We start from the raw sequence: 24,185 nt of genomic DNA, 5'->3' as shown, positions 1-24,185 counted from the left end.
TGAATGTGTGGAAGGGGATTTTGTCGCCTAAGATTATTGATTTCCTTCCAGTGTTTTGGTGTTTTTTCCTTTTCTTATTTCTAGCTATGGATCAGCTTTTAATACTAATCATGGAAAGAGAGAAAGCAAATATGATTTGGAATTGCCTCAGCCTGTGCCACTCAACAGCAGTGCAATGGAAAAACACTGGATTTGAAGTCTAAATCCTAGCTCTGTAGTTTACTACTTGTGTGACCTTGGACAAACTACTTTATTTCTCGGGGCTTCAGTTTTCTCATCTTTAAAATGATGATATTGGATTAAATGGATCAAATGGATCCCAACGGTTCCTAACTGCTTTAAATCTATGATACTAATTTAATTTTTTAAAAGTCTCATACTGCTGTTTTATGGGAAATGTATATACAAATAGTTAGCACTTTAAAGCATCAAAGTTCAGTATGTTCTGGTTCAAAGTATTTGCTTATTTCCCACCTGAGGATCTATCTATGTAGACAGATGGGTTGTATCCTGTGCATTTTGGGGAGTGGTTGGAATACTAGACTCCTTTTGAGAATTATAGGAACCATCATTTGGGTATTGTTAAATATTGACTCCAACCAAAATTGTTTGCGGGTAGTGCTAGAAATATACAGTGAGGTCATATGGAAAGAAGGGACTAGGACAAATTATGAGTGAATTTCAGTTTTTGAAGGTTTATCATTAATTATGACATTTCTATCTAGTCTTATATACATAAACAATATGTTCCAAAAGTCTTAGTAGATTTTAAAGTTTTAATGTGCACAGTTTCCAAGCATTGGAATAACTAGTACCTGATGAAGAGGAAATAGTCAAGCATCCATGACTTTGTATTGATTTCAGTGAGTTATCCTAAGAACAGAAAGCTTCTGCCTTTGCCAACTACATAAATAACTGGAGTCATGAGGCAAACCAAAGGGTTTAGGATGCTTGTAGTTGTTATGTGCTTGATGCTTGCTCGGTGCCCATGGGGTCCAAGAAAATCCTACATCACCCTGAGTCCTGTCTGTGGGATGGATGGATATTCTGATTGTTACTTGAGCAAGCATGACCTTGCATGACAGTTTCTTTAGCTAACTTTAGGAAAGTCTACTACTTTCTGCAGAGTTAATTTCCAAATTCTTGTTATTTAAAACATAATGTTAGATACATTGGCATTGTGTTATGTAAATATATAAACCTAGAAATATTGAACAAATCCAATCGTACATGTAAAATGAGTCATCATTCTAGCCTTTGTATCACATGATATTCCATAAAGAGATGGATGGCCTATACTGTTGTTAAAAACAAAAGAAGTTTGTAGGCTGAAATGCAGACATGTTTGATGGAAAAAAGCATAGAGGGACTTAGGTCATGATTTAATCTGAATTGCAAATGGATAATTGTGTTTTGTCTTAAGTTCAAGATAATGAAATTTCAAGTTCCTAATGTTAGTCTTTTTTTTTTTCTTTTAGATATTACTAAATCAGTTTTGGTGACAGAATTGGGATCTAGCCGAGAACCAGAGATTGTAAAAATTATTCTTTCAAACATGGAGAGACTTCTTTGTATTCCTATTCATGGGTAAGCTATTCTCATCTTCTATTGAAAACTTCAAAGAATTCTGATATTTTAGAATAAGAAATGATTTTTTTTTTCATAAACTGTAGGTCTTAACATAGTAATGGTTAAAATGTGGCTTGATTCTTATTCAGTCATCTTAGAATGTTCATGTGGAGAAAAAGCTTAAAACTAATATTTGAACAGTTACAGAATTTTTCCTTGAATATTTCAAAGGTAAAAGCTTTAAAAATATTGTTTTAAGTAAATTTTGGTTTTATTTAGGATTCGAGTCTCTTGAAATTTAATAGAATAAGTGCCTTTAGGAAAGCCAACTACTTCATTATGGCTTCTGACAGCTTCTTTAGAGTTGATGTAAAAAGAAAGTTATTGAATAATTGCAGATTTATGTGATTGTTGATTGTTTCCAACTTTGCAGCTAGAATTTTGCCAAGGAATTCAAGACAAGCTTATAGTTTGCAGATTCCACTTGCCTTCCGTCCTCCCCGTTTCTCAAAATGATGATGACATTTGCCCTCCTTCCGTCCTACGTTACTCTGACCACGAGCTATCATTATTTTTAAGATTTTCTCAAAATGAAACAGCCTTATTTTATTTGTTATTCCCTTTGCTGTTTTGTCTTTATCTTACATTTTTAGAATAATGCTTCAGTTCAGTCAAGAATGACTGATCCTGTGATATAAAGTTTATGACTTTTTTTCTAATTACAAATAAAATATTTTCATTGTCTAAAGTACTGGCATTTCTTATAATCCAAGATTATATTTATATTTTATTATATGCTTACATATTATATGTTTACTGGTATGTTTCTCATGTATCAGTAAAATGAGCTGATTTCACGTTTGACAGATCTAAAAGTATGTGGCAATTGACAGTCTTACTGTTATATTACTATTGGTGGGATTTAAAAATCATTTTTATTTTTTCTTAGCAATATGTTCTCATTGGTTAGTATTACTAATATTACTAATACTGTTAACAAAATACTCTCATTAGTTAATGTTAAAACATATTAAATAATTTAGTTTTGTTAGGGTCAACACTTATTTCATTATTTTTGTAGAGTATATACACAGGATAAGGAAATGACACACTATTAATTTTTCTTGATATATTAGCCTTAATTATCCCATGGATTGATGGATAACAGATATTTCAGGTGGCACTCCATAAAGTGAATTGAGAAAAGCAAGAACAGTTTTAAAGGATATTTTTTTTCTTAGTAAATTTGTTTAAAATACTGTGTTTTAGGATAAGGGGTGTTGGTACAGCAGCAATAAATATGTGCCTTGTTGCAAGTGGAGGAGCAGATGCATACTATGAAATGGGCATTCACTGCTGGGATATGGCAGGAGCTGGTATTATCATTACTGAAGCTGGTGGAGTGCTTTTGGATGTAACAGGTAAATTATATGGTGGCAGAGAACCTTTAACCTGTTTTCTGAGCCTCCCATAATTCACTAATCCTTTTAAATGCTTGACTATTTTTTTGTTTTGTTTTGTTTTGTTTTGTTTTCTTTTATGCTGGCTTCTTTTATGACTCAGTTCAAATCCCACCTTCTGTAAGAGGCCTTTCCTGGTCTATTCCTACTCACTACCCCTCATATTAGTTCCTTTCCTTGAGATTATATCCATTTTACTTGTAAATATCCTTATGTCCATAGTTGTTTGCTTGTTTTCTCCCATTAGAATGTCAGCTCCTTAAGGGTGGGAACTATTTTCTTCTTTTCTGTGTGTCCTTAGCACTTAATACTGTGCCTCCACATAGTAAGTAAGTGCTTAATAAATGCTTTTTGACTGATTGACTCAGCTTTTACCTTGGGGAAATCTATAATTGTTCACAAAACCAAAATAACAAAAATTATGTGGGAGGCTATGGATGGCTATGAATTGATTCATTGATTTATGTCTGTGCTTCTCAGAATGAGTGTCAGTAGCCCTGAGATTTTTGGCTATTTCCTTTGGGGTCATAGAGACTTGTTATCTCCCAAAACATTTTTGGGTTGGTAGTTGCTGTGAGGAATTATTTGGTGAACTGAACTCTTTCCCCTACATTCCTTCTTCTCTTTCCTTTCTAGTTTAAGATTTTCTTTGCATAAACAAAGAAGTCAAATAACTGTTGTGAGCTAATAAATGGAATTTTTTTTTTTTAAGTTAAGTAGTGATATGGGGCAAAGGTAACTAAGAAGCCAGGGAAAAGAGCAAGAGAATGAAAGGGTTGGAGGTAGAGAGATGTGGAAGTTTGACTGTCATATATGTTTTCCTGGACACCTAGGAGATGAGAAGCTTGTATAAATATCTTTTCCAGATTTTGGAATGGGATATTTACAGGGCATTTGTTTGTATCAGATAAAGTAAGCAAGCCTTGGAATCCCATTTATCTAATGCTAACACTTAAGCGCCATGCGTGTATATATACATACGCTTTTTTAAGACTTTAGTAAGCCATGAAACGCTGTGTAACTGATTGTATGTATCCTGGTCTTATTTTGAGCCCTCCTGTACTGCATGTGATTCATTGATATGCTTGATTTTGATTTTAGGGGGACCTTTTGACTTGATGTCACGAAGAATAATTGCTGCAAGCAGTAGAGCCTTGGCAGAAAGAATTGCCAAAGAAATCCAGCTAATACCTCTTCAGCGAGATGATGAAGAATAATTGAGATGGTTTGAGTGGATGATTTAATCTCAAACTGCTTTTCCCCACGTCACATGCTAGGGATTGCAAATCATTCAGATCCAACTACAAGTTGAGCTTAAATGTGTAGTGCCTCTTTCAAAAGTATAAGGTTGATTTTAAACTGTCCTTGGTTTCAAGATTATAAAAATTATAATTTGCTTATTTAGCAAAGTACAGAAAAGCATTCTTTTAGCTTCTTTTAAATGGTTTTATTGGGAGGAAGGAATACATAGAGGGAAGGAGGAAGAACTCCAAAATAAATATGCTTCATAAAATATTCACTATGCAGTCAGTTGAAATAGTCAAGGAGAAACTGTGTGGAGTTGCTTCCAGATATGCAATCTTCAGAATATCCTATTAACTTGATATTTAGATACTTATGTGCTCTTAAATTAAAAATAAACTTCTGTAGGAAAAAAGTCTTAGGGCTGCAAAAGCCATATTTTATTGAATTATAAGACTGAAAAACAAACTTCTTTGGGTCATAATGTCTTAAATCTTATTTTGAAGCCAACAATTCAAGAGTCAGAATAATTGCTGAAAGATTGAGCTGAATAGACTTTATTTGGCACCAAAGTCTAATTATCATTAAGGAGAATTTGCTCAGTGAATAGGTATTTGTCATTCCATATAACCATATTCCATTTAGGGGTTTTTGAAGTTAATACAGTTTTTGCGACTATTTGATAATTGCCCTAGTCATAGGGAGAATTTATTTTAAACTATTTGTTAACTATCCTACTGCAGATTGCCAGGACAAGGCTATGTTTAAAGGATGCCAAAATAAGCAATGGAAAAATTAGAAAAAATCCCTTGGACCAGATGCCATTTTGATTTTTCAAAGAGTCTTTTATTCAGTTCGGCATTTTGACTGATTCTAGTCATATTGGTTGTTTTTGTAAACATTGCAGAGCAGATAGAGGAGACTCATATTGACCTGTTTGGTGTCTTCTAAAAGTAGTTCTTCTGTTCCACTTCCAGCAGAATCTGTAGCTTCAACTTTCCTCAGCAATCTTTGGCTTCTTTCTCCCACCCATATAAAAGAAAATTGCACTGACTAATAGATATTTTAAAAGGATTAATTTATTCAAGGCCATAACCTGAAATGTGAATGAAACATAGAAGCTTTGTGTTAAGCTAGTGTATGTTTTATATTTGGTGAAGTTAAAAATGTTTAAAGTGTTCAAGGTAGGGAATCACATTCATTGTCTTGTATGTTGAATAGGTGATACTAAAATATAAGTATTACAGTTATACTTATACAGTTAAGTGGTGTAAGTACTTAAAACATCATGTACTGTATTATGCCAAGACAGATTTGGTTTTTTAAAAAAATTAAATTTGTTTTAGTTATAAATATTACAAATGTGGAATAAATAAAAAATAATTGATATTTAAATTCAACAGTTCAATGACATTTATTAAGATTCTACTTTGTACAAGGCATTGTTAGCTTCTTGGAACACAAAGACAAAAACCAAACAGTCCCTGTCCCAAAGGAAATTATTAAAAGGTATATTCAGATTTTATGGGAGTTTTTTTTTTAAATGAATAATATAAATATTTTGAACCTTGCAGTTAATGAGATTGAGCCTATAATCTTTTTTGTATAATGCTTCTCATTTTTGTAGTCCTGTTTTCTTCATTAGGCTATTCATTAGCCTATTCATTCTTCATTAGGCTATTATATTAGTGTATATATGTTCTGTTCACCATCCACGAGTCCACCAGTTTCTTCCAATTAAACTTTTTTATGCCAATGGAATAGCTTCTCTTTTGGGTAGCATTAAAAATACACTTTAAAAGTTAAAAAGTCATTGTTTGGTCATTGAAACTTTAAGAAAATCAGAGTAATGAATAAGACATTACCAATATTTATGAATGATATTTATGTGTATCTGTATATAAATCTATAATACTCATAATGAAGAAACTGGACTTTGTGATTTTTCAAGATTTGCAATCGTAGAGTACCACTAGGAAAATACTTGTATTTGAAAGGATTGGTTTTTGCATCCAGGAAGAACTTGTTAGAAGCACATGCAGTCCAATCTAAATCTCTTTTAGCTGTTCACTGTGTGATGCCAAGCACCCAGTTGCAATAACTGTCCCAATTATGTGTCTTGGTGTATTAACTCCATTGAAGGTGAGCCACAGGGGAATGGAGAGATACATGGTGAGTACAAGTTGGTTTCAGGGTCCGCTGATGTGCTGTGACAGATGTGGCATGAGAGATATCATCAAATAAATGCATAATTAGGAAAGGAAATACATATCAAGAGCAAGGGATAACTTATGGACAGGCTGTGTGCTGCATAAAAACTATTAAAATGTAAAAAGACCTTCAGCATGTTGGATAGATCCTTTGTGGGGGGTTTATGGGAGAACATGGACAAAAATGATACATGGTGAAAAAGTATTATTAAGTTGGAATTTGCATCAAAGAAGGAAGTACTGATATTAACAACATCACAGATTTGTTGACATATGAAAAAAATCTCATTTGTTTCAAGGAACATTTTTTTCCCCTCCAGACTGGAAGTACAGCAGCCAGTCATGGACTGATCTCACTAGTGATTTGCATGGGAGCCTTGACCTGTACCATTTCTGACCCAGGCCAGTTGACAACTCCTTAGGTAGCCTATTTATTTTCAGAGGCTCACCATATTGGTACAGATCATCCTGCAGAAACTCCTTTGGCTTAGCTCTGGAACGCAGGTGCACTACTACTATAGCCTACCCACTAGCAGAGATTACAAACATGCATGTCCACACCTACATACGATCTGGAGTTTTAAAAAAATCATAGTGTATGGAAAAAATAGAAAGGATTTGAAATTTTTACAGCACAGCTATAATATTTCTTTATTATTGCTATTTAGGAATACCACTTGCATCATTTCTAATTTTGATTATTGTTCTTGAGTCAGATGTATCCCATACTTTGTGAACCCAGTTTCTTTCCTCTATAAAGGGAGGAGTTTGGTATGCCAGCCTCTAGCCCTCCAATCAGAGGGAAGTGGAGGCTGAGGGAGGTGGTGTCATTTAAAGCTTGAGTTAACAGCATGGTGACGAGGTTAACCTGGGAGGGATATCTTGTTAATGTGGTTCAGTCGTCTCATTCGTGTCTGATTCTTCATGACCCAGTTTGAGGTTTTGTTGGCAAAGATACTGGAATGGTTTGCCATTTCCTTCTCCAGCTTATTTTACAGATGACGAACTGAGACAAACAGGGTTAAGTAACTTGCGTAGGATCACACAGCAAGTAAATGTCTGAACTCTGGAAGATTAGTCTTTTCTGATTTTAGGCCTGGTACACTATCCACTGTGCCACCTAGCTGCCCTGATCATTATAATGACGAACCACAATTCCAGAGGATTAATGAAAAAACATGCTACCTACCTCCTGAAGTGAAACACTCAAAGTGTAGAATGAAATTTATTTGTGTATTTGTGTGTATATCTTTCTTTTTGGATGTTGCAAATGAGAAAATTTGGTTTGCTTGCCTCTACATGTTTTTAGCTGGTTTTGTTTTCTTTTTATTCTCAAAGGGGGAAGTGGAGGAGAGAAGGTCAGGAATAGGTGGATATGACTAAAATGACTGAACAACAGGAAGATTAAAGGAAGGATTAGTCCTAAGCAAAACAAATTCTAAGCATGTGCAAAAATATTTATACTTCTTTTTGAGGTGGCAAAGAATAAGAATCTGAGGGGGTGCCCATAAAGTGCAGAATGGATGAACAAGTTATGGGATATAAATGTGATAGAATACTATTGTGTTGTAAGAAATGACAAAGGGGATGGCCTCCGAGAAACCTGGGAAACTTTGTGTGAACTGATGTAGAGTTAATAAAACTAGGCGAACAATTTATACGTTGGCAACAATATTGTAAAGACAGATTACTGTGAAAGACTTAGGAACTCTGATCACTATAATGTTGTATATATAGGGTTTTTTTGGTTATTTGTTTAGGCTGGGTTATGGGGTTAAGTGACTTGCCCAGGATCACACAGCTAGTAAGTATCTGAGGCTGGATTTGAACTCAGGTCCTCCTGACTCCAGGGCAGGTGCTCTATCCACTGCACCATCTAGCTGCCCCTGTATGTATAGTTTTTCAGGTTCTAATACTCCTTGCTTCAGAGAATTTGGTTTCATTTTTACTACAAGAATATCTTGTGTGTGGGTGGATGGGAGTTAGGAAGGGAACAGTATCAGAAGCTGGATAATAAGAAACTTGTAAATCCCAGTTAATTGTGAATGGGTGAATCAAGTTGAATTTTTCATGCTAATGGAAATGTCAACGTGGGCAATACAAAAATGTATTTAATCCACCAATGCTATCTTTACTACTACTTTTGGTTTTCTTTGCCTTTATTTCACATCCACAATTCCTGGGCCATCACCACTCAGGAATTGCTTTATAATTATTTTTTATGAGTGAACACCTAGAATCAGGGAATTGTTGTTCAGTCATTTTTCAGTCGTGTTTGGCTCATCATGAACCCATCTGGGGTTTTCTTGGCAAAGATATGGAAGTGGTTTGACATTTCCTTCTCCAAACCATGTTACAGATGAAGAATCTGACGCAAACAGAATTAAGTGATTTACTCAGGGTCACACAGCTAGTAAGTGTCTGAGGCCAGATTTGAAATCAGGAAGATAAGTCTTCCAGATTCCAGGCCTGGCACTCTATCTACTGTGCCACCTAGAATCAGGAAGACCTAAGTTCAGATCTGGCCTCAGACACTGTGTGACCCTGGGCAAGTCACATTGTTTGCCTCAGTTTCCTCATCTGTAAAATGAGGGTAGTAATAGCACCTACCTTCCCAGGATTGCTATAAGGGTTAAATAAGATAATAATTGTACTTAGCAAAGTGCCTGGCACATAGTAAGCACAATATAAATGTTAGCTGTTATTATCATCATTGAGCAACTAGGTAGAACAGTGAGTGCTGGGTCTAGAGTTAGGAAAACTCATCTTTGTGAGTTCAAATCTGGCCTCATATACTTCCTAGCCATGTGACCCTGGGCAACTCACTTAACCTACCTCAGTTTCCTCATCTTTAAAATACCTGGAGAAGGAAATGGCAAAACCACTCCAGTGTCTTTGCCAAGAAAACCCCAAATGGGATTACAGAGTGTCAGACATGACAAACTACTGGATAGTAAGTATAAAATTATTATTGTTATCTTACCTGTTCCCCACAGTAATTTACAATAGCTATCTTATTTGCGTTTTGCTACAGCTCTCTGCGCTACATACCACAGTTATTATGACCCCCATTTTACTAATGAGGAAACTGAGACTAAGAGAAGTTGAGTGACTTGTTCATGGTCACCCATCTGTAAATGTCCGAGGTGAGATTTGAGCTGAGATCTTCTGACTCCCAAGTTAAGCACTCTGTCTGCTCCTTAGGCAATAGTGACTGTGGCTCAGTGGAGAGGACCCCAGAACCCAGCTGGGTAGTAGGGGAACTGCAACATTTAGGTCCCACAGTTATCCATGAGGAGGGATACAAATCTGCCAAAATGTCTTCTTTCTTTGTAAAATGCCCTCTATATGTTGCATTTTAATTTTTACCCTAATTTCACGTTTTTATTACTTAATCTTAAGATAGTTTTTTGTACTTTTAGTTTTACAGTGAAAACTTTTCTTATTTTTAAAAAAGGATATTTCATACTCCAAATTCAAAATGTTTTCCGTTTTGCCATAGCTAGGTTGGGAATTGCAGCTCTAAATTATTTTTCATTTCTGTTGATGAACACTAGGTGGCAGACCACACATAAGAAATAGAGTGGAGTCCTATTCTGAAGACATTTTTTCCACTTCCTTTTATATGGGACTAGCACTTAATGTGTTTACAAAATGTATATCATTCATTCATTCGTTCATTGAAAAAATGTAGTCCAACTGAATTCTATCACACTTTAGATTCAGATGGACTAAATCAAATTCTGCCAAATAACTAGAGACATAACCTATGACAATTGTTCCCTTAACACTAGTCTTAAAATAGGATTCCTTTGTAGTTAAATATACAATATTGCTTTGAGTTGATTGCTGTATTTTTACCCAGGACTCTCCCTCTAAATATTTCCATCTTAGCTCCTAAATAAAGAACTTAGAAATGCCCTCTACTCTAAATGATAAAATGAACATGTTAAAGAGAAGAAATGGGTTCCTTACAATTTAGAGATTGCTTAGGCAATAGTTTCTCTTGTATGTCTATACCATGTGTTTGAATTAGTCAATAATTACTCAATTTATATAGTACTTTAACGTTTCCAATGCTTTCTTACAATAAAACTGGAAAATAATTGTTGTTAGTATTTTTTTACACTTGTAGATGTTATTCCCAGGTCACATGTATTATCATTCTCATTTTATCGATGAATTGAGTATCTTAGAGTTTGTATCTTGCCAAGTATCACTTGATATCTTTAGGCCTAGCTTTTCCATGTTGTCTTTTGAGTAGAGAGCAGTGTTGGGTAATGTAAAATAAAGGGCTAAATTACATAGTATAGACCCAAGTATTTTAGGAGAAAGACCAGGGAGAAATTAAAATAGCTTGGAGTAGTGGAACAGGTTGCATGCAGAAAGTGAGTCTTGAGCTGGAAGTTTCTAAGCCAACACTGGGTTATTTGGGCCAAAATATTTCTCATTTCCTTTAATAGCTTTAATTCAGTAAACTTTTATCAAAGCATCCACTATTTGGAGAACCCTGTACTAGTTGTAAGAGGAAACCCCGTATTTACAAGACATAGTCCCTTCCCTCAAGAAGTTTACAGTCTGGCATGGGATATTGTACATATGCAAATAACTATGATATGGGGCTTGTTAATATGGGGCAGAAGATAAGGAAGGAGGAAAAGAACTTAAACCAGTTTGGATCAGATATTCCAGCACCTTCCTGGATTATCTACCTAGTCATTCCAAGTGGCATCTCAGAATAAGTTTTAAGCCTTCCTGGCTGGGTATGGTTGCTATGGTGATAATATTTCTTTGATAGAACTTGTGCAAAGTGAAAGCTGATAGAGTTGTAGGGATGGAGATTCTTGGAGTCTGGCCCTGTATAATACACTACTGTTTGCTAAACTCTAAGCATTCAGTTCTTCAAAGAAAATTGGAACTCTCAGAATCTTAGTAAATAAATAGACTGTTAATTCAGATTGGGGGTACAGATGTTCATCACATTCTACTGATGACCTTCCAACTCAGCCTCCCAAAATGTGTTGGCAGACCTAGCATCAGGCAACTCTGACTTGGGCACCCCTTTCCTTTTCTGTAGTGGTTACTAATGACTCAATAGATGCTCCAGATTTCTTATGACAAGCCTACATTTGGACCAAGTTATGATTTCCTAATGTCTTTAGAGGAAGTTAGAAACAAATTTGGGGAACTTGATTTAGCTAAAGGTGTTTCTTGCTTGAAGCTCTAACAAAAGGCAAGTTGAAAGTAATGACCAACAGCAAAGTGTTTGAAGAGTATCAGTTTTTTCTTTATACATATTATCACTTCTCTTCCCCTTACCCCATTTAAACAGATAATTGAGAGTTGACTGTAAAGTGTTAGACATTGTGCAATGGAAATCTCATTTTTCCAAAAAGTACTCTAAGATCTAATAATCATCTGAAACGTATTTTCTACCAGCCTTTATTAATGTTACTTAATTTTATTATTTATTTAAGAGATAATCAAGCATAGTAAAATGCTGGATTTGTAGTCAACTTGTAATTAAACTCCTTAGCTATGGAAAGTCATTTAATCTTTCTGAACTTTGATATTCAACTGAAATCATCTAGGTTGAAGGGCATTGAAAACTCTAAAGCAGGGCTTCTTAAACTTTTTCCACTCTCCACCCCTATCGGTGCTTCTTAAAATGTGGGTCATGACCCCGTATGGGGTTTACTCTAAAGCATGATACAAAAGCCAGTTATTTATCACTTCTCTAAACCTACCCAATGACACATATTTCTTGTCTAGCACACTTGGAAGAGTGCACCCAGTGTTGCCTATTTCAATTGATCCCTTATAACATTCAAGAACAATGTCAGTATCTGCTGCTATTGTGAATGGATACCCCAATTTATCCATTACAGTGTATTGTAGTTGTTATTCCCTTTATCTCTCTCCATGTTATACGCTTGTGATATGTGGGACTGGCTGAGCAGGTGCATATAACTGAAGATGGTTGAAGTCTTTTTCTTTATTTCTTTCCCTACCCTTAGGTGTACTCTCCTCTCCTTGAGCCCAGTGCTGGGTCTGAAGTCAGGAAGACTCATCTTTGTGAGTTCAAATCTGGCCACAGATACTCACTAGCTGTGTGACCCTGGGCAAGTCACTTAACCCTCTTTGCCTCAGTTCCTTATCTGTAAAATGAGCTGGAAAAGGAAATGACAAACCACTCTAACATCTTTGCCAAGAAAACCCCAAATGGGGTCACAAAGGGTTGGACAGGACTGAAAAACAACTCAGCAACAGCAACAGCATTCAGACAATAGCAGATGAGGAGGGGTTAAGTTAGAGTACAGGTCTTTATCAATTCCAAGAATCTGATACCCCCCTTCCCCTCCAACTCACAAGGCCTGGGGTGGGGGTGCAAAGGGAGATGCTTCCCATTTAATTGTATGCTAGCGGATGGAATATAACTTAGATAAGAATAGTCAACATGATTATCAAATTTGCTGATAACACAAAGCTGGGAGCGATAGCTAACACACTCAATGATGGAGGCAGAAACTTCAGGCATTTTGACAGCCTAGAGTAATTGGCTGCATCCAAAAAGATGAAATTTAATAGCTGTAAAGTTTTATACCTGGGTTCAAAAATCCAGTTTCATAAGTGGAAGATGGGGGAGGTGTGGCTAGACAACAGCTCATCTAAAAACAGCTGTAGCAGCTGGGTATGGTGGCAGATTCCTATAATCCCTGTTACCTGGGAGGCAGAGGTTGTTGCATCCCTTGAGCTCAAGGGTTCTCAGATGCAGTTAAAGGCTGAAGCCAGTCAGGTGCCCCACTAAGTGCCAGTGTGGTCGGCGCATTGTAAGCACACGGGGAAGGGGGGTTAGGGACCTGGCTGCTTAAGGAGAGGCAAACTGGCCTAGTTCAGAAATGGGACAAGTCAAAGCTTCCGGGCCGATCAATAATGGGATTGGACCTATGAGTGGTCCATAAATTTCCAGCCTGGGTGAGATGGGGAGACCCAATTTAAAAAAGTCTGTATTTTATGCTTTACTGTGGGTACTGTGATCCGTTTTGACTGTTACAGTTTAAGAAAGGAACTGTAAATTGTAGAGTATTTACAGGGCAACCAAGATGGTAAGTGACTCGGGCCAATGTCTTAGGAAGATTGGATGAAGGAACTAGGGATGCTTACCCTGGAAAAGAGAAAACCACAGGAAAACATAATACGTGTAAAGCTATGAAGAGGTGTATTTATGTTTGGTGTCATAAAAAAACAAACAACGCAACAGTTTAGCGATAAAATCTATTCAAAAGTAGAATGGGCAGTCCTGAGAGGTTTTCAAGTAGAGACTACTGTATGATAAATGTCTGCCATGTTATAGTAGGGATTCCTTTTGGGGTATAGCTTTGGTTTGTTACAATGCGACATCATTTTTAAGTCTTTACATCTACGTCTTTAAAGGCTTTGCTCTGGAATGGTTGTGTCTCCAAATTGTTAGATGGGATCTGACCAAGTGCAGAGAGAAACTTGATTCAATTGTTATTTTGTTTTTAAATGAGACACGATCTATCACATTCAAAATAAGGAATATGAATATTTTAAACCCTTAATAGAAAATGAGCCATAAAGATAAAATGAATTTAATTAATTTAAAAATAAATATTTTCAATGAAATGATCAAGTTCCTTAAGGATAAGAGGTCAATTGGAAATTGATTTGCTGGCCTACTTGCAAATGGTTTGATTTCTACATCTTAGCCTTAACATATCCATATTCTAATTCTTGGTACACCATTAATGACAATGGAAATAATAACAGTAACTGTGTTTCATCTTTCCATTCAGTAATCTATGTAAATCTTTAGATAACTCAATTTCTTTAACCTGAAATAAACTTATTCATTCATTCATTCATTTATTGGCCACTGATAGACTTTCTAGTATGTACAAAGCAGTAAAGGTAACTTTAACTCCCCTTTAAGGAGTCTCTTGGTCATAATCTAAGTGATATGTCCAATGTGGGGGGGGTCAGGTTTTTCAAGGATTTTTGTTGTAAAAATGAAAATAGAGATGGTACAATTGCTCTTAAACTCTCAAAATGGGAGGTTGACAATGAGTTTTGGATGTAACTTGTGAGAAAAAAAATCTCTGAAACACAGTGAAGGGCAAAATAAGAACATGAGGCCAATTGGCATACTTTGGTTTGTACAACCTGACAGAGAAATTATAGCCATGGAGAGGAGAACTTACAGTTATTATAAAGGTTTTGATCTATGATAGACCCCCAAAGGTTCTTTTTTTTTTTTGCTTACATTGGCATAGAATGATCTTTTCTGGAGGAAAAGAGGTCTCTTTTGGCTTGTACTTTATGTGAAATTAGCCTGAAAGAAGAGGGATTGACAATTCTTCCATTAAAAAAAAATCCAAACACATCCACAGGGCCAAGAGAAGATTTACCCCAGCAGCTGTGGGTAAAGACATTTAGCTTTCCTGTTTGCCCACCCAAGCACTGAAAGGTGATTGAGAGAGAAACATGTTTTAATACTGCCTCATTACCTTTGCAATTACCTGTACAAATCTGCAACCTAAATAGACAAACATATTTACAGTCAGAAGTACTCCAAGCTGCAGGATGGCTGTTTCAATATTTACTAGTGTATGATTGGCAACTTATTAGCTAGTTAATGCACAAGCACTGGTAATGATATTCAAACACACCAACAGAGAAAGGTTAATAGACTTGTACAAGAGATACTGTGCTCTTATCCTCCTTTGGTTACCTTTGGATAATGGGAGAGGACAGGTAAATGCATAAGGTAATGATGTCAGTAGAACAGATTAAAAAAATGAGGCTGGTGAGAACTGAGCTCCATGGTGTGGCAAATCAGTCTGTTCACCTTCTTAGGTACCTGAGCGATAAGTCAGAAGGCAGCAAAGGCAGAGTTACCTACCTCATTCCCCTCATTCCCTTTACTGGTCATAAAAGTATGAAAGTAGGGTTTACCAAGTTCAGAAGAGATGTAAACTTTTTTTTTTTTACTTCCCCCTTTGCTGTCTGGGTATATTCCATTTTTCTCTTGAGTGAATGCAAAATTTAGGAAAGGGTTGTTGGATAATAATGAGAATTTTATGAAAAAAAGGTATCACTTTTTTCTTTTAAAATGTTTTAGTTTTTCCTCAATTACATGTAAAAACAATTTTTAACATTCATTTCTTAAAACTTTGAGTTCCAAATTCTCTCCATCCCCTCCTACCTCAATGAGAAGGCAAGCAGTTTGACACGGGTTATACGTGTGCATGCCTGCAAAACATATTTCCATGTTAGTCATATTGTGAAAAAACAAAGACCAAAACAACAACAACAGCAACTAAAATAAAGAAAGTTAAAAAAGTATGTTTTGATCTGCATTCAGATTCCATCAGTTCTTTCTCTGAAGATGGATAGCATTTTTCATCATAAGCCCTTTGAAATTGTCTTGGATCATTGTATTGCTGAGAATAATTAAGTCATTCACAGCTGATCATCACACAAAATTGCTGTTACTGTGTACACTATTCTCATGGTTCTGCTCACTTGACTTTGCATCAGTTCATCTAAGTCTTTACAGGTTTTTCTGAGAGCATCCTGCTTGTCATTTCTTTTCTTTTTTTTGCCTTTTTTTTTTTGGTGAGGCAATTGGGGTTAAGTGACTTTTCCAGGGTCACACAGCTAGTGTCTTTGTCAAGTGTGTGAGGTCAGATTTGAACTCAGGTTCTCCTGACTCCAAGGCTGTAGCTACTATTATAGCATAATAGTATTCCATCACAATCATATACCACAACTTGTTCAGCCATTCCCCAATTGATGGGAATCCCCTCAATTTTCAATTCTTTGTCACCACTAAAAGAGCTGCTATAAATATTTTTGTACATATAGATCCTTATTTTTTTTTTATCTCTTTGGGCTATAGAACTAGTAGTGGTGTTGCTGGGTCAAAGGGTATGCATGGTTTTATAGCCCTTTGGGCATAGTTCCAAATTGCTCTCCAGAATGGTTAAATCAGTTCACAACTCCACCAGCAGTGCATTAGTGTCTCAATTTCCCTACACTCCCTTCAACATTTATTGTTTTCCTTTTCTGTCATGTTAGCCAATCTGATAGGTGTGGGGTGGTACCTCAGAGTTGTTTTAATTTGCATTTCTCTGATCAATAGTATAGAGCATTTTTTCATATGACTATAGATAGCTTTGATTACTTTATCTGAAAACTACCTGTTCATATCCTTTGACCATTTATCAATTGGGGAGTGACTCTTATTTTTACAAATTTGACTTAGTAAGATGTCACTTCTTTATGGAACCAAAGGTTATGGTAACATTTCTTTCCACAGAATAGGCTCTGGAATCACTTCAAACTCAGATGATTTTCATCCATCCTAGAAGGAAATGGGGATTTCTCCCTCTTTCAACATTCCAGTTGGCAATGATGGCCTTGAGAAGAGGCCTATACTGCCTTCTTTCAGTGAAGAGTTGGGGGAACTTTGGGCCAGGAATGTTGCATATACTCTCGACAATGTGTTGGTTGTTTTTGCTTAACTCTTTGCCCCCTATATGTTGGGATGGTGCACAGGGTGGGAGAAGGAGAAGAGAGAAATATCAGAAGTGACCCTAATATAAAAGTAAAAGACATCAATGAAACAAACAAAAATGTGTTGATCTGAACCAAGTTCTTCTGGTTGGGATGCTGTTGATAAAGTAAGAGGATGCTCAAATTGGTTAGTAAAGAGATGGCTAATTGATAGTGTTGGTAAATAGTGCTTCAGAAAGAATAGTTTTTCTAGGGGAAATCCAGGTATAAAGAACAGAGGCTTTGTATTTAGAAATTTACATCTGATTTGATTCCCAAACTGTTAAATAAATATTGAATGAATGAAGCAACTGCTTTTCTGCTAATCTGGGATTAGTTTAACCACTAGATGGGGTCTGTTCACAAGAATGAAGCACAATTCTCTGAATGTCTATGCAATAATTGTTAACACTTAAGCAAACGTTGTCTGTTGGGGAAAGAGAACTTAGTTTCCCTAAGGTAAGACCAAGCCTGACTAATTTATTACAGTTCTTTCAGGCAGTAAATAAGCTTTGGACAAGGTAGGAAGAGGGTAGGAACCAATGGATGCAATCTGTTTATATTTATCAAAAGTCTTTGAAAAGGAGCCTCACTGGAGGATTATTTTCAAAAATATTGATATAGGACTTAGAAAAAGGGATAGAAGTATCCCAGAAACTTTAAACTAAACCTAGGGGATAATGACCTAGCTGTACTGAAAAAAAGATTAAATTTATCCCTGAAATTCCTTCAGTTGATCAGCCTTTTCATTGCCAAATTAAACAATTTAGGAAAAAAAAAATTATCTAGACAGTCATATTGCCTCCATTCCCCTCACTTTCCCTTCTATTTCTTGTAATTTGGCTTTTGACTCCACCTCTCTACTGAAACTTCTTTCTCCAATGTTACCAGGAGATTTTTTAACTGCTAAATCCAGTTACTTCCTTCAGCCCTCTTTCTATTTGACCTCTCTGCAGATTTTGACATTTTTAAACATTGTCTTCTCTTAGTTCCTCTGATGTTCACTAAATTCTGTTTCTTCCTCTCCCTGTTTGATTGTTTCTCTTCCACCTCCTTTCCTGGATTATTATTCATCTTTTATCTAAGTACAGGTGTCCCATAGGCCCTATCCTGGGTCTACTTCTCTTTTCACTCTAAACTCACCTTCAGTGGTCTCATCATTGAACCTTTAGGCTCAGTTATGCCCAAGCAGAAGATTCTCAAATCACATGTTCTTCCTTAATCTATCTCTTAAACTCTAGACTTATATGGTCTATTGCATGCTAGATGTATCCACCTGGATGTCAACATTTCAAATCTATCATGTCCAAAAGGGAACTGATTATTTTACCCTCCCAAATCTCCTCTACTTCCAAATCGGTTTCTAATTGCATATACCATCCTCTTTCCAGTTACCAAAGTTCATACCATCTTTGTATCTTTTCTACTTTTCTCACTCCATATTCATTTGTTCTCCAAATCTTTTTGAGTCTACCTCCACAGAATCTCTTTTAATTGTCTTTTTTCACCCACTGACAGGTCTACCACCCAATTTCAGAGCCTTATCACCTCTTGCCTGTTTAAAGGGGGATAATCAGATTATCACCTTTTAAGATAAATTGCCATGATAATGTTACCTTCATGGAGGCAAGTCTTGGGGACTTTGATTTCATCTGTCTGAATTGTATGGACATGCTAGCTTTATTTCATCGAGAAGATTGAAGACATCTCAAAGGCTGGGTACTCATGGAACCATTCATACCTCTTTGAGGATATGATTAATTTTCAGTGTCCAGTTATGATTTGACTGGCTCATGTTTTCGTGGTTTGGAACTAGAAGAATAAGTATTTGGAACTACAAATAAGTATTTGTAACTACAAGAATAAGGATAGGCCCCAGTATAAAGGAATTATACTGGGCCTATAAAGGAAACAAGTGGACCTGCCACAGGTAGCCAGATGACAATGAAAGAGTTGAGACCAGATGCCAGGAGAGTCAGCTTTGGTGCTTGAGTGGAGAAACATGCCCATTAGCTAAGTCCCAAAAGCCACCTCTCCTTTAGTCCCAGAGACTGCAGCCAGAATTTTATAAAAATTATGACAAAGTTTTATAAGTTATGACAGAGTTTTTTAAGTTATGACAAGACCAGATATGGGAGTATAGCATTACCATGAATCTTGATTCAGTTACTAGAAATCTTATCAATGTATTTCTAGTAAAGAAATCTTCTCAAGTTCAATTAAAGAACTATTTAATAAAACTGAATGGAGTAAGTAGATACGGTATTGGACTTGGAGACAGAAAGACCTGAGTTCAAATTCTGCTTCTGGCACTAGTAAGTGATCTTAAGTAATGTACATAACTTCTCTCTGCCTCATTTTCCTCATCTGTAAAATGAGAAGGTTTAATTCAATAACATCTGAGGTCCCTTCCATCTTTAAATCTATGATCTTATGATGCTATAATTTACAGCAATAACTTCCAAACTCTCTTTCTGATAGTCCAATAATTTTAAAATTATCTCTCTTGGATCTATTTTCCAGGTCAGTTGTTTCTCCAATGAGATATTTCACATTGTTTTCTATTTTTTCATTCTTTTGAATTTGTTTTACAGTGTCTTGATTTCTCATAAAGTCACTAGCTTCCAATTGCTCCATTCTAATTTTTAAGGAAGTATTTTCTTCAGTGAGCTTTTGGACTGCCTTTTTAATTTGGCCAATTTTGCTTTTTAAGGCATTCTTCTCCTCATTGGCTTTTTGGACCTCTTTTGCCATTTGAGTTAGGCTATTTTTTTAAGGTGTTATTTTCTTCGGTATTTTTGGGGGTCTCCTTTAGCAAGCTGTTGACTTGTTTTTTCATGATTTTCTCACATCACTCTCAGTTTTTCCTCTACTTCTCTTACTTGCTTCTCAGACTCCTTTTTGAGCTCTTCCATGGCCTGGGACCAATTCATATTTTTCTTGGAGGCTTTGGATGTGGGAACTTTGACTTTGTTGTCTTCTTCTGGTTTTATGTTTTGATCCTCTTTGTCACCAAAGTAAGATTCTATGGTCTGACTATTTTTATGCTGCTTGCTCATGATCACAGCCAGTTACTTGAGTTATAAACTCTTTGTTATGGTAGGGGTCTGCTTCCAGTGTGGAGAATGTACTGTCCCAAGCTTTGGGGGTTTTGTGCAGCTGTTTTCAGAGATACTGATAGGGACCTGTAAATTTTCAGTTCTTCCAAGGTGTGATCAAGGGTGAAGTATTTACTCCTTTCTTGGCCTGTACTCTGGTCTATGAGTGACCACAAGCACTCTTTTCAGTCTTGGAACTGTGAGGAAGATTCTCTCTCTATAGCCATTACAACCTCCACCAGGCCAGCACTCCTCCTCGCCCCAGGACCACCACCCAAAACTGTTACCCAGATCCAAGCAAGAGCAAAGCAATAGAATCCTGCACCAGCAGAGAGATCCCTGCAATCCCGCTCTGTTCAGCCATTCAATTCCCCCTCAGTCTGTGGGCCTGAAGCTCCGGAGGCAGCCGCTGCCCTGGGGCCATGATCAGGGACTGGGACTGGAACCCCACCATGCTTCTCTTTCACCACCGCAGAAACAGACTTTTCCCACTAACCTTCTAAGTTGTTTTTGGTGTTTGTGGGTTGAGAAGTCTGGAAATTGCCACACCTGCCCATGATTCAGTCCTCTGAGGCCTGCTCCAGGTTCCCTAAGGCCTGTTTTGCCAGTGTGCCCACTTCAAGGTACGCTTCTCTCCCAGCCCAGCATGATATACCTTTCTGATCAACCATCCAGGTTGTCTTGGGCTGGAAATTTGTTTCACTCTGTCTTTTTGTGGGTTCTGCTGCTTTAGAATTTGTTTAGAGCCATTATAGGTATTTGGAGAGGTTTGGGGGAGGGCTCAAGCAAGTCATTGCTTTTACTCCACCATCTTGACTCCACGCCCATGTAATAGGTTTTTCCAAACTCTCTTTTTGAATTTTAAGATATTATTGAAAGGTAGTGTGGCTTAGTAGATAGAATGCTGGACCTAAAGATGGAGTTTTAAGTTCTGCCTCTAATACTTACTGGCTATGTAATCATGAGCAAGTCATACAATCTCTCTGTCCTCATTCTTTAAAATAGGAGTGATAATAATATCTAACAAACAACTTCACAAGATTATTGTGAGACTCAAATGAGATATGTATGTACAGGATCTTTGCATACTTTATTTTTATTTATTTATTTATTTATTTATAGGAAAAAATGGTTTTGTACATAGGGCATAACATTATAAACTCAAGACAATTCATAGATAAAAAGGTGACCTTCCACAGCTACCACCCGTCTCTGCAAAAAGTTTATATGGAACATCCTCCCTTGAAATGTCATCCAGGTTTTTCCAAGATGATTGTGGGCTGCCCATCTATCTTGGAATGTCCTCAGAAGACTCCAAAAGTTATTCGACTACAAGATAAAACCCCCAGAGTCTGTTCACATGGCAGGGGGGAAAGAGAATGAGGAAAACTATTCAAACTTTGTCTTCTTTCCCTGTGGCTTGTTGTTGCTGCCTCCTCCTCAGCCTCCTCGGAAACCACCCTGGCCTCCAAAGTACCTTCTGCCTCCATAGTCATTAGGCTTGGCCCAGTCCAGGGTTACTTTGTTTCCATCAACGTCCCTGTCCTCCATGGCCTCTTTTGCAGCTTTGGTGTCTTCCTCTGAGTTGAAGTCCACAAAACCGAACCCTTTCAAAGACCCCATCTCCCTGTCTGTGACTATCCTGGTGCTCGCTGAGCTGTGAAGTGAATCTTTCAACATTTCTTCCATCATGTCTTCATTCAGGCCTTTGATGAACAAGGTTTTGTAGGACTGGCTCCTTGGGGCTGCATTAACGGCATTCTGTCACTTCAGCTCCAGCTGCATGGCTCTGCCTTCGATCTCTATGTTGTTACAGGAATTCATGGCTTCTTTCGCCTCTTCCAGGGAGGCAGATTCAATGGACTGTACCCTTTAGGTCAGCCTTGGTGGTTCTGGGGCAAGCTGATGGATGTCACCTTCTCCAATGCTCTCTGCAGACTCTTCTCCATGACACTGGAGGTGAGGTTGTTCAGCACAAGGGTCTTGGAGTCAGATGGCTCACTGTTGCTCCTGCCCCAGGAATTATTCTTCTCACCTCTAGAGTTCTGTCCTCAGCTTTTCTCCCCTGTGTAGTCCAGAATGAGCACACAGCCATCAATCTCAGTGCCTTCCTTCTCTTCCAAAGCCTTGACCACATCTGCTACTGTCTGAAATTCAACGTAGGCAATTCCTTGGGGCGGGGGGTCTCATGCTTGGTGCAGACCAGTCTGACCTCAATAGCATCTTCAAATACTTCCTAACCTCCTCTTGAATTACTTTATACGGTAGATTCTTGACAAAGAGCATCCTCGCACCTCACTCTTTCTTCTTCTCTTTTGATTCTTCCAGCTTAATTTCAGAGCCAAGCACTTTGGAGTCACTGTGTTCAAGAGCCTTTTCCATGTCTTCAGCATATTAAAATTCCCCATAGCCAGACTTTTTGGTGACACCAAGGCAGACATCCACAACAGTAAGGTCCTTGGTTTTTTTGTTTTTTTGTTTTTTTGAGTTGTTTTGTTTTTTTTTGCAAAGTACGTCATGCTTATTTTTAGCTCAGAAGCAGTTTTGTTGAGGTTCAGGTTCAGGGAAGAGATTGAAATTTGTAAATGATTCAGCATCCAATTTTGGGAGCCTTCTGTTTGCCCATTTCCTTGTTACTTCTTTCCTGGCGCTTCTTTCACTGTCCCTTCCTCCTCCTCCTCCACTGCCCCCTCCTCCTCCTTCTCAGATTCTTTGGCCTTCCTAGGTTTCTCAGTGGCAGCTTTCATAGCAGTAGCCTTCCCTTTGGCAGGTGTGGAATCTATAGCTTCTTCTTCAATCATCCTCATTTTCTTCATCCTCCTCATCCTCAGAGTCACTCCCACCTTTGTAGCTTTGAGAGGCTCAAACTCTTCATGCCCATGATCTTCACTGTCCTCTTCTTCAGATTTCCTGTCTTCCTTCTTGCCATTCTTCCTGTTTTTTTTGCCTATTGTTTGGGGACACCACTGCTTTCTTGGGCTGCCTTCTTGGCCAGGGCCATGGCAACTCTTCTCACCAGGTCATGGCTTCTTCCTTGGAAGGCCTGGTGGCAACAACAGCTTTTCTGGTTGGCAGTACCTTATTTCCTGGTGCAGCCACAGCCTGGTTGCCCTTTTTCTGAGGAACCACAGCCTGCTTTCTTCTTCATCTTCTGACATGTCCTCATCCTCACTGTCTTCTGTCTCCTTTGGGGGAGGGACCATTTTCTTTGGTTCACCTTGATTTTTAGCAGCCTTTTCTAGCTTCACCATGGTGGTGGCCTGTGACTAGGGTATGTAGGGTGCAGATCTGTGGGTCACAGCTCAGACAATGTCATCAGGTGGTGGAAAGATAGGGAGGAGTCCTGTGAGCAGCTCTTTGCTTGCCAAGACTTAGATGAAAGATCTTTTTGCATACTTTAAAGGCTTTATGAATGTCAGCTGTTACTATAGTAAGAGGAGGCAAATGATAGGGATGGTGAGTTTAGTCAGAGGGCAGTAGAATGACATGAGCTTTTCTGAAACAGTGGCATTACTGATTTTAATACTGCTTCCAGAGCAGGAGGTGGAAAGTAGGGGCAATAAGGAGGTGCATAGTAGCATGGCATGAGGATGGCATAGTCAGGTATCTTGAGCCAGTTACATGTAGCAAACTCTTACCAATTAGTATGGCTATAGAGTGGGAACTATAGTTCCAGCTGTAAGGGTATAATGGCAAGAGAGGCAATCCTGGGCAGCATGGCATAAAGATGAATGTGAATGTGAATGGAATGAACTTAATCATAAGTTGAAGAAAGGTAACAGAATGGATTAGAAAGCAGAATCCAACAATATGCTGTTTACACATTTGAAGCATCTAATTTCACACAGAATTAAAATGGTAGATTGGAACAAAATATATTTTTCTCATATGAATTTTAAAAAGGGGTGGTAATCATAATCTTAGAAAAGACAAGAGTAAAAATAGACATAGTTAAGGTAAATAAGCAGTTTACTTAGCATTAACATTATATTTAAAGATTTTGTTGTTCAGTCCTTTCATTCATGTCT

At 37.4% G+C, this 24,185-nt stretch overlaps 1 protein-coding gene and 1 pseudogene across 3 annotated transcripts in view; one reads left to right on the top strand and one right to left on the bottom strand.

Moving 5' to 3' along the window:
- Nucleotides 1-6,056, top strand: part of LOC114054301 (inositol monophosphatase 1) — a 45,423-nt gene extending 39,367 nt beyond the window's left edge. For 2 of the 3 annotated variants that reach the window (XM_027877507.1, XM_027877508.1), the window contains 3 exons: nt 1,479-1,587; nt 2,839-2,990; nt 4,131-6,056. In XM_027877507.1, coding sequence (XP_027733308.1) covers nt 1,479-1,587; nt 2,839-2,990; nt 4,131-4,246 — 377 coding nt within the window. In that variant the 3' untranslated portion in view covers nt 4,247-6,056. The remainder of the gene's footprint in view (nt 1-1,478; nt 1,588-2,838; nt 2,991-4,130) is intronic. The other variant, XM_027877506.1, reaches the window with a different exon arrangement.
- Nucleotides 6,057-21,546: 15,490 nt separating this feature from the next.
- LOC114053686 lies at nt 21,547-23,408 on the bottom strand (annotated as a pseudogene).
- Between the last annotated feature and the right edge of the window lie 777 nt (nt 23,409-24,185).

This window comes from Vombatus ursinus, unplaced genomic scaffold, assembly GCF_900497805.2.
Source record: "Vombatus ursinus unplaced genomic scaffold, bare-nosed wombat genome assembly UNPS02014812.1, whole genome shotgun sequence".
Taxonomy (NCBI): Eukaryota; Metazoa; Chordata; class Mammalia; order Diprotodontia; family Vombatidae; genus Vombatus; species Vombatus ursinus.
This window is presented reverse-complemented; position numbering and strand designations above follow the sequence as displayed.